Raw genomic sequence first — 11578 nt, 5'->3', positions numbered from 1 at the left:
GGTGGGCTATTGGATGCTCCATTTTTAAAAGTTTGTGATTTATTTTATATTATTTGATAATTTAAACTATTAGATGCTAAAAAAATAATTTAGAATCAAATTTACACCTTTCCCTCATATATATGTATATGTATATGCCCGCGCGCACATGGCATGTCATCATGCAGATGCTAGCCAGTCGTACTTGTATAGCACTCCCTCCGAATGGGTCCCTTTTTACCAATATTTCACCAACCTCGTTATTTTTTATTATTTTACAATTTAAAAACAATTAACAGCGAGAGTAGCCGATGATTAGATGGCTTATAGTAATGATTGACAATAATTAAAGAAATTTACACGAATAAAAAAAGAAAATATTGGAGAAATATTCAACATGTAGGAAAATTTACACTAATAAAAAAAGAAAATATTGGAAAATATTCAACATGTAGGAAAATTTACACTAATAAAAAAAGAAAATATTGGAAAAATATTCAACATGTAGGAAAATTTACACTAATAAAAAAAGAAAATATTGGAAAAAATATTCAACATGTAAAATAATTAAACAGTTTTAATATCAGATAAACTAATTAAGTTCATGTTTGGATATCTATTAAGGACATCTAACGGCAGGGTATAAGATGATTGATTAATAATTTAATATCCATGGAGTCGTATAAGGCCAATCCTCATTAATTTTGTATTTATTAGTAGTCAAAGGCTATGCTGCCCGAGCTTCTAACTTCTCTGCTTTATGTGATCAATTAAGAAAACTTGACTTCTATCATTTCCTTTTCTTTTTCCCTTTCCCCACTAGTGAAAAAAAGACCTTTCCAAGTGCCTATTTGGACAAGATAAAATAATCAACGCTAAAGGTGTGTTTATATTTCAAAAATATTTTTTAAGAAACATTCAACATTTTAAATTATTAATCGAAATAATTTTATTTTTAAAGCAATTAAAATAAAATATTTTTATCTTTGTCGTGAAATTTCTTAATGATCAATGTTGGAATCTCAGTTAGCATTTTTTAATTATTAATGTTGAGAATTTGATGGCAAAGGCAAAATTGTTTTAAGTAATAATTTAATGTTTTAAATGCTCCTTGAAAAATACTTCAAAAATAAAAATGCATCCTTATCCAAATACTAAAATTTCTTCTTTTTTTTTTTGATCCAGTTTCTTCACCACTGTGAACCTCAGTTAGATTCAGGCATGATATAGTTTTTAGTTATTGGGCGACACGGTCGCATGCCTTCTGGATCATTTAATTTCATTTCCTTTTTTCTTTTTCCTTTTTCATTTTGAAATCCTTTTTTCCTTTTCCTAGATACTCCTACGTCCTAACGAGATACACTGATCTTCCTGCTTTCTAATTAAATTACATATTTATGTTTATTCTATTATTTAAGAAAGTGACACGAAAGCTTTGCTTGGAATGATAGATATGTGTTCCTTGACAATCTTTTATATCTTCTATAAATCAATTTTTGGTAAGCTGCATCAATCTCAATTTATAAAATATTTTTAAACAAAAACATGTATAGTAAAATTCATTAAATATACTATACAATTTTATTTTTTTAAAAAAATATAAAATTTTAAAAATAATATTTATTTAATATTCCATAATCTGAACACAAAAACAGAAATTGTGCTTGTAATTTAGTTAATGCATTTTTAAACCTACTCCCGCAGGGTTTAATCTAGTTTATAATGATATTTATATAGCAATTAATATTTTAGTTAGTTAATGCATTAATTAGTTAATTGTATTTGTAATTTAGTTGATGCATTTTTTAAACCTACTCGCATAATTTAGTAATTGTGTTAATGTGTTTGTCCATTTTAGTTAATGCACTTTTTAATTGTGTGTTCAAAACGATATTTTTATCTTCGCGCGTTTCCGTCCTCGCCCTCAGATTTCCGATTCCCCTAGAAAACCAGTGGAGGTTGGTGAGAAGAGCAATTAATTTTCTGCATTACAACAAAAAGTTATTTTTGACTGAAAAGATAATGTGGTTTCTTTTTTTTATTATTTATTTAAAGGACAAAGAGTGATACTTTTAGATTTGCCCTAGAGATAAACGAATGTAAAACATGATAATAAAATACAATGAGGAGGAAAATATGTATGCTTTGTTCATTGTTACTGTGATATTTTTAATTTTGAACAATTAAATTCATGATATTAAAGTGATTATGAAACTACATAAATATAAAATTAGTTAAAATTATATTAAAACGATCATCTATGGTCAAGAGTCAATGGCTATTATAATTATTAATTTTAAATGTAATAAATAATTATAATATTATTAGTTTATTTTTTATTATATTCAGATACATGAAATTAAAATATTTATCTAGTCTTAATGAGTTTGATTCCCTTTTAATTATGTAACTATCTCTGATATATTTTTATCTTTGGCATGGACCAATTACCCATAATATTCACACCTGACACCTACACATATTTACACTCCTACCACTATAAAAAAAAAAAAAATTTTGACAGTGAAAAAAATCCAAAGCCACAAAAAATTATTAGTGATCGAGCTTTTGTAGTAAACCTAATTTTTTGAAAGAAAAAAAGAGCCATTTTATACCACATCAATTGACACCTTGTACCACATGTGCACTTTCTTATTCCATGGCACATGTCACGTTACTTGATAACTTGTGCCATATCACACCACGTCACGATCACATGTCATGTCACATGGTCATTGTGAAATATGCTTAAATTATGATTTAAACTCTTGACCTCCACTTTCTAAGTTTTAAGTCCTCATTTCTTGCTAGTTAAATGACAATATGCATAATTACATAAATTATTTTTAATTTTTAATTAATTTTTTATAAAAATACTTTTGGCTACAATAAACTATTACATAAATTATTTTTAATTTTTAATTATTTTTTATAAAAATACTTTTGGTGATGACAAACTATTTATATAAATTATTTTTAATTTTTTAGTGGCTTTCTTATGAAAATACTTTTGATGGCAATAAACTGTCATGGCAAAAAGTAATTACATAAATTATTTTAATTTTTTAATTTTTTTAAAAATACTTTTGGGAGTGATAATTTGTCACTATTGAAGGTAATTACATAAATTATTTTTAATTTTTTTTATCACCATTAAAAATAATTATATAAATTATTCTTTATAAAAATACTTTTGGCAGCGATAGTTTATCACCATTAAAAATAATTATATAAATTATTTTTTATAAAATACTTTTGGCCACCACAATTTGTTGCTATTAAAATTTAGTGATAAAAATTAAAAATAATTACTAAAAGTAGATTTTTGATAATGACATTTAAAAGTCACCACTAAAAAATGAGTTTTGGCAGTGATTTTAATAACAACACAATGTCAGGTCTTCTTTTAGTGATGATTTCTAATTGTTACCACCAAAAGTAGACATTTGGTGGTAACTTTTCTTATCACCACTAAAGATCATCACCAAAAGTTATTTTTTTAAGGTGTATCCCATGCATTACCTCTTACATTGATGCATGTTTGCAACTTGCATTTAGGATGTAAAAAGCCATGGTAAGTTTTAGGTTTTGGTGGGTTCACTAAAAAAGAAGAAGTTCTTGTTGAAAGCTTTCAACAGTGACAAAAAGTCACCGCGAGAGCTTTTATCGCTAATTTTATCTATGCTGACAATAAAAGTTGTCGTTGAAAGTTGAGAATAGACGACGATAAATGTTGCTGTAAAAATTTTTTTTTACACTGATGCGTGTTTGCAATGCAGGATGTAAAGAGCCACAATAAGTTTTAGGTTTTGGTGGGTTCACTTAAAAAAAAGTTCTCACCAAAAGTTTTCAATAGCGACAAGAAGTCATCACAAGAGCTCTTGTCACTAATTTTATCTATGATGACAATAAAAGTTGCTGCTGAAAGTTTAGAATCGACGGCGATAAATGTTGCTGTAAAAAAGAAATTTTGTTGCTGTAAAAAAATACTTGCCATTGAAAGTTGATAATTTATCATCGCAGAAACCATACATCAGCGCCGACTATTTAGTCATTGCTGAATGTTAAGTATGAGCAGCAACATTTATTGTCACAAAAACTACCAATCAGTGGTGATTTTTTTGTCACTGCTGAAAACTAATGTTAATTTTACCAACCCACATGGCGCCATGTCACTATTAATTATTAATTTTCTTACTATATTTATTAATTTGTGAATATGAGTTGTAAATTAAATAAGTTGATATGTTAATAATTATATAAAACTTGATATTAATTTTGAATTATAAACAACAACATCAGTTGTTAAATTGTTAAACTTTACTTGTTAATTTACTAATATGAGTTATGAATTACTAACAGGTCTTATAATTTATTAACATCAATTGAAAATTACTGATAAGTCTTGTAATTTATAACTGATGTTAGTAAATTAATAAGTAAAGTTAGAAAATTAACAGCTAATGTTATTTATTATCTAATAAATAGATGTAATTTATAAGTAATATTAATAAATTAACAAGTAAAGTAAGAAAATTAATAACTAATAATTCTACAAAATACGTGAAAGATATTTTAGTTTTTTTATTGTCAAAATTTTTTTAACTTTTTTTTTGAACTGAATTAAAATTTTAAAATGTTTTTGTACTTATTGAAAATTAAATCTCTTCTTTTGTCCCTAATTGAAATGCTCCCTAAAATTTTGTCGTCTCTCCAAGCGGAGCTGAGACGAAACTTCCTACAAAGTGCATATCCCGTTTCCAAACGTGGAACCGTTGGATTAAAAAGTTGGATTTGGACGACAGATGTGAGGTAGGTATGGAGAAATTGTTGTCCGAAGGCCGAAGCAATCTATATAAGGCTCAAACAAAGAAACTGCGATAAAGCTCAAACTTGATTCAATTCAATAACATATACCCCTTCTCTTCCCCGTCAATGACTTCCGGAGAAAACTACCTCCCACCACTAAGCATGGCAGACTTCGGCCGCTTCGCCATCCAGCTCGCCGAGAAGGAAATGCCTCAGTCAATGGCTTATCATGACAAGTTCAGCTGTACCAAACCTTACAAAGGCCTCAAAATCACCGATTGTCGCAATTAAAGGCTAAAACTGCCGTCCTTGTTGAGACCTACACAGCCCTCGGTGCCTATGTTCTGTTGTGCTCCTCCACGCCAAACGATCCCGTTGCGGCTGCCCATCATCGCACGTGGCAGTGCTGCTGTGTTCCCTTGGCCTCTTGCTTGGGGCAACAGTGGTGCTCCCCATCTGATTCTTCTCCCCGGCGAGATCCATTGGAATAATACTGTGGGTGTGTCAAAGGAGATGGTCGCTGATGCCAAGAAACTTTACGAGTATCTTTACATGGCTTTCTCCAAGAGCAAGGTACGCCATTAAAATCTATGATGAGTTCAACAGCAATTGGTTGAATATGCGCTTTTGTTTTATGTTTGGTACAGGTCACTTGCACGTATGGCTTTCCCGATTTGCTTATGAGAGCCACTAATGGGACTATTTCCGAAAAGTTTGTTGTTGCGTATGGATTTGGGGATGGTCAGAGCTCTACTGATGCTCTACTAATGCAACTTGGTCCACACGTACGAGTGGCTACAGCAGCTCTAACCAACGAGGATGTTCTCCCTGAGGGTGACATATTTGTTAACACTGTGGGTGACAAAGACACCATCGTCAAGGTTAATCACATGAAGAAGATGAAAAATGATGCCATTATTTGCAGCCTGGGTGATTTTGACGGTACTGGAATTGACATGCGCAAGCTTACTACCTATCCAGATGTGAAGCACAAAACCATGGAGCCTGGAATAGACAAATGGGTCTTCCCTGAGTCTAACACAGGCATCATCATATTAGCTCAGGGACTTCCGATGAAGATGGGTCTTTCCTATGCAGACCATGGAGCTGGGTCGACAAATGAACCGGGTTCGGGTTTAGACGATGATGAGGTTGTGGCTTCTCCTTCAGTTGCCAACCTTGAAGTTGATCATGGTCATGAATCGGCCAATGATGTACGGCCTGAGTTCATTAGCTTGTCTATTAATGGAGGCGATCGTAATACAAACCTCATCACTTTAGGGGCGGACCATGGAGCCGGGTAAACAATGGCATCTCCTTCAGTTGCCAACATCGGAGCTGATATACAGCCTGAGTTCACTAGTGTGTCCATTAATGGAGGTGATCATTCAAACCTCATCGCTGATGATGGGATTAGGATGAGCTTCGATAAACCAATGATTAATAAGATAAAAGGAGAAACTTATGATGAAAAGCTAAAACTGTGTTTCATAAATAAGATTTAAAATCATTCCCTCTAAAACTTGTGTTTGAGACACATACAAGTAAAAAATGATTGGTATACATGAAATTCAAACATTAATTTAGTCGTAATGAGTTTGATTACTTCTCAATTACGAAATTTCGCATTGCGGGCACCCCATCTGCAGGCTATATCAATGTGAATAAATAATAGTCCAAATATGTTACCAAAAGAAAAATAGATAAGTAGTTAAATAGGTGGTATTGAAGTCAAAATATTATCATTATGAAAAATAAATTATTAAATTATAAACTTCAATAGCTAAATGCAATAACTAAAATATTCTTGCACAAACATCATTATCTTAAAAATTCCTAAGAATCAAAATTTCCTGTTTCATTAACTAAATGCGTATCCCAAACATAATATTTCTAATCTAATCTAATTATACACGCTACCATAGCCCACCACTAGCTTATTTTTTTTAAAATATTATTATTTTCTTAATTTGCTTTTATATACACATACACGAATTGCTATACTTGTATATTTTCAACGTTCCTTCTCTCTATGACAAAAGCAAACGCTACTATGGGGTCTTTAATTATCTATTATATTCATCAATACAAGGCATCCATAATTTAGTCTCAGCTTAAGCTTTTATTTTAAATATACAATTACTAGATCAAATAGTTAAATTTGCTTAATGCTTATCTTAAATTATTTACATCGGGTATCTCACCATTAATTATTGCTAGCTATTCTAGTATATTTGCGCCAGTTCTGCAGCTGGAATGAAACTTCTAGTATAAGAAGTGAAGCACCAGCTCAATGATCATTGATCAGTGTAAAGAGTGGTTTGGTATTATAAAAATATTAATTAAATTACATTCATCAAATGCTCAAAATAAGTTGAAAGATGAATATTGTACAAAAAATAAGTTTAAGATCGTAGATCATTAGATGCTCGTGAACCTTTATCTTTTAAAATGGGTGTAATTTGACCTTACCATTAACAAAAGTGACCAAAAAGAACATAAAAAATTATAGAAAAGGAAAAATTTATAGAAAAATACTAAACACGATAACTCAAAATTATAGAAAATGACTAAGAAAGGAAGTGTTTATGCTTGGAACTGTGAATCATGCATGCATTAAACATTATTATGTGTAACAATGAATAGATTAAATACATAAATATTAAAATTAATTACATATTTTCTCCATTAAAAAATATAAGGTATTTTTAACTGAATCTCACCCCTCAATAAAGTAGTTACCTACTTTCAAACTAACCTTATCTTTTTATATTTATCCCTATTAAATATCCTAGAGTAAATATAAAGTTATTATCAATAAGAGTACTTTTGAAAAAAAAGATAATGATTACACTTTGAAGGACTAAAAATACCTTATATTTTTAAACATTCAACTCTTAAAAAATGTTTTATATTTTTGAACGGAGGGAGTAAATATTTTGTATATGTATATAACTAAATTAATATAAGAGAAGACTTGAATATTTAACTTTATGTATTTAATATATTTTTTGACTAATTGAATCCAAATTAGTGGATTTAAAAAATATATGTTAATAATATTAATACTAAGAATTTGTTATAGAGTAAATGATATATAAAAGACATGTCTTAATTTGATTTGAAAGAAGTCTTTAAGTATATAACACTAAGTGTATAATTTTTTTTAATAAATTATGACGTTGATTAACAAGGGTAGGTCTCGATAGCGGCGGTTTCAGTCGTCAAGTTGAGAGGAACGGAGATTTTGAGCCCTTTAATTTGTAAGGTTGGTAAACCACCGAACTTGTCACGATAAGCCATTGGCTGAGGCATTTTCTTTTCGGCGAGTTGGATGGCGAAGCGACCTGAGTCAGCCATGCTTAAGGTCTTGACATTGTGCTCGGACAGGCTTTCAGCTAAAAGAGCCTTTTGTCTCTCTAATTTATACTATAGAATATGCCTTTTACGCTTGAGGCATTTGAAGTACATTATATTACAGGGGAATTTCAATAAAGATACCATGACCATACCTAATTACATTGAAAGTTCTTAAATTTTTAAAATTTTACAATAGTCTAGTGATATTGATTTGATATAACATTTTTAAGAAAAATGACAACATTGCCGTCATTTAAATTAATATTAAGATTGCTCTATTTCACTTGTTCATTTACTTATCAAATATTATTAATTTTCTTACTTTACTTATTTATTTCTTTAGAATGAAATCAAGTGAAAGTCTAGCAATAAACAAATAAAGTAGAGTAATAAATAATAAGCTATAAGTAAATAAATAATATACAGTAGATGAATCAATAAATTATCTTATGATTGTTTAAACACCTAAAATAAAATAAAAAGTTTATTAGGGCAATTAACAACATTTCGTAAGTAAATAAACAAGTAAAACATGCAAGCTTTGATATTAACTTAAAGGAGAGGCAATCTTATCATTTCCCTCAAAAATTTAACATCAAATTAGTACTCTTGAATTACAATAAAATTTTAAAAATTTAAGGGTTTTGCATGTAAATAAGTTTGGTGAAGGGTTCCTCATTGAAATTCTCCCTATATTATATCTAGTTTCGTTTCTTACACTGCAAGCAAAAATCAGAAATTCCGCTTTTCAAGCCTTCATATTTGGTACAGTACAGGGAGCATAATATTTTCAAACCATGTGTTGGAAATATCTCAATAAGCCATATCAAAATTATCTGAATAGAATTTAGTGGACATCTATATCAATCAATTATTATACAAAAACGCAAGTAAAGGTGTGGATAGCTTCACAACTTACCATATATAAATATTCCAACACGATGAAGTCATGCATGGCCATAAATAATAATTAAAGTCATGGTTATATTTATTCCTAATTTTCTTTGGTCGTTTTCTTATCTCTCTCTCTGTTTTTTTTACCGGTTCTTATCTCTCTTATTTAAAGATACTCTTCGAGCGCTCACATTTGATACAGTACAGGGAGTATAATGTGGATATGCTCGTACGCTTGCTAGATTTACTCGCAGCTTAGACGTTAAATTTTACTCATTTGAACATGATCCCTAGAATGGTAGGCGGATAATGTTCTTTATCTGCAAAAAGAGTCCCTGTATACTTTTCATATAGAAAAAGATATCCACGTCGTATTTCTCTCATCTATTTTTTCATTGTTGTGGTATTCATTTACCTGGTTCACATAACATTAAATTCCAATTATCAATTTCTAATTTTTTTCAATAATTTTTTTTAAATAATTTAATTAACATTTTCTTTCTTTTCATTTTATTTATTTTTTCTGTTTACAATATTTTTAATCTTAAGAAAATTATTTAACCTATGCTAATATGCTATAGAGATATAGCAGATAGGCAAGAAGGAAGCTGAGCATTGGTAGGGTATATAAACTTTTAATATATATTAAAAATTGACATATATGTTGAAAGAATCATGAGAATAAATCCAGCCCTATACATAATAAAACTTAAATATGAAATAGTGGATCTCTACTTACAAAACTTATATATATGTATATATATAAACAATATTCTCCCTCACATATACTCCCTCCGTTTCTAAATATAGGAGAAACTGTCATGAGTTGGTTTGTTTTTTTATATAAGCAAAAACACACTTTTCAATATGCATTTATTATAAATTTCCTAATTTACCCCCTCATAAACACGTTTTTTTATTGTAGCATTACATAAAATTATGGCAGTAAAAATAAATGTTCCATGCAAGAATAATTTACTGTCACGAGGAGCATTTACTGCAGCATTATGTTAACTAACACAGGGACGGCTATAGACTACTCCCTCCGTTTCTAAATATAGGAGAAACTGTCATGAGTTGGTTTGTTTTTTTATATAAGCAAAAACACACTTTTCAATATGCATTTATTATAAATTTCCTAATTTACCCCCTCATAAACACGTTTTTTTATTGTAGCATTACATAAAATTATGGCAGTAAAAATAAATGTTCCATGCAAGAATAATTTACTGTCACGAGGAGCATTTACTGCAGCATTATGTTAACTAACACAGGGACGGCTATAGACTATTTACGAGAACAAACTCTTCATCCGACTTACTTCACTGGCTCTCATTGTAACTTTTTCATATTTCTGCTTACAAGTTAAAGAGAATATCAATGGTTATTTCCAGAGATTCAAAAGAAGTTGCTTTGGAGAATTCCTTGGAGAAAGATGAACAGTTAGACTTATCACTCCTCATTGTGGAGGACTCGTTGGAGAAGGAGGTCACATTCTCGCATCTTGTTGTGGAAGATTCGTTGGAGAAAGATTCATCAGAGAAGGATATGAGATTGATTCCTAGCATGCTTTCTAGTGAGGAGGAGGAGGTCACAAGTGCAAGAAAACCAATCATAGGTCATCGTGTAGCATACAGTGGTGGCAAGTTGAATAATCTCTTTGACTTGAATAATTTTCCTGATGAAGTTTCTGTGATAGACATGTTTATAGGTGAAGAAAAGAGGTTTAACAAGGAGAACGATGATGGAGAGGAAATAAGAAAAACCAACAATAAGCAACTTTTTGACCTGAACAAGTTCCCTGAAGAAGGCCTGGACTTTGGTTATCAAAATGAGGCGTTGAACAAGGAGGTTCATGCTATGCTGAAGATATGGTTTCCTCATTCATACTAGGTTTATGAGAGAAGCATGGAAGAAAGAGGTTTACTATCTTGTTTCTGTTTTTTTCTTCCATTTTTTTGGATGTATGTTTATCAGAGTGACTCATGTTCATTCTTATTTTGTCACTATCATTTGATGCTTTAAAAATGGAAGATTGCTTCGTGTGTCTCTCTCTCTCTTCATATTATAATGGTACAGTAGTCTAAAATAAGGATAAAAATTAAGGGTAAATAATGAAATGAGATGAGTAAATAAAAATAAAAAGCGCTGATATAAAAAAAATTGAAGTTACAATGTTCTGATGTTCCTGCAAAAGACAAAAGTTCTAGTGCATAACTAAGCATCACGCAATGCTCTAGTTTTCCTAACGTTCCAGTGCAAGCATCATGTAGCTAGATTTTGTAAGTACTCTTGCACTTCATGAACCAGGGCACGATCACATTGTAGTGTTATGGGTAGCCCGCCATGATTAAGCATCACATCCTTCCCCAAGTGAGGCATTCCATAGTTATTTGATCCTTTCAACTTCATGACCTCAATCATACATGCCTGGAGTGTGAGAAATATTTTATTCAATTTTTTTATTGGGAAAGCATCAAATGATCTCCTAACAACCTCAATCAACTCATCAACTGATCTAGTCACTTCCTTTTGT

General features: G+C 30.5%; 1 protein-coding gene across 1 annotated transcript; it reads left to right on the top strand.

Annotated features, from left to right (window-relative positions):
* Positions 1–4914: 4914 nt before the first annotated feature.
* Positions 4915–6092, top strand: LOC129319573 (adenosylhomocysteinase-like). The gene is made up of 3 exons (XM_054964673.1): positions 4915–5024; positions 5082–5361; positions 5436–6092. The coding sequence occupies exons 1-3, from the start codon at positions 4915–4917 to the stop codon at positions 6090–6092; spliced, it is 1047 nt and encodes a 348-aa protein (XP_054820648.1).
* Positions 6093–11578: the final 5486 nt, after the last annotated feature.

The sequence above is a fragment of the Prosopis cineraria genome, unplaced genomic scaffold (assembly GCF_029017545.1).
Source record: "Prosopis cineraria cultivar Desert tree isolate PC_DT_omini unplaced genomic scaffold, ASM2901754v1 PC9, whole genome shotgun sequence".
Taxonomy (NCBI): Eukaryota; Viridiplantae; Streptophyta; class Magnoliopsida; order Fabales; family Fabaceae; genus Prosopis; species Prosopis cineraria.
This window is presented reverse-complemented; position numbering and strand designations above follow the sequence as displayed.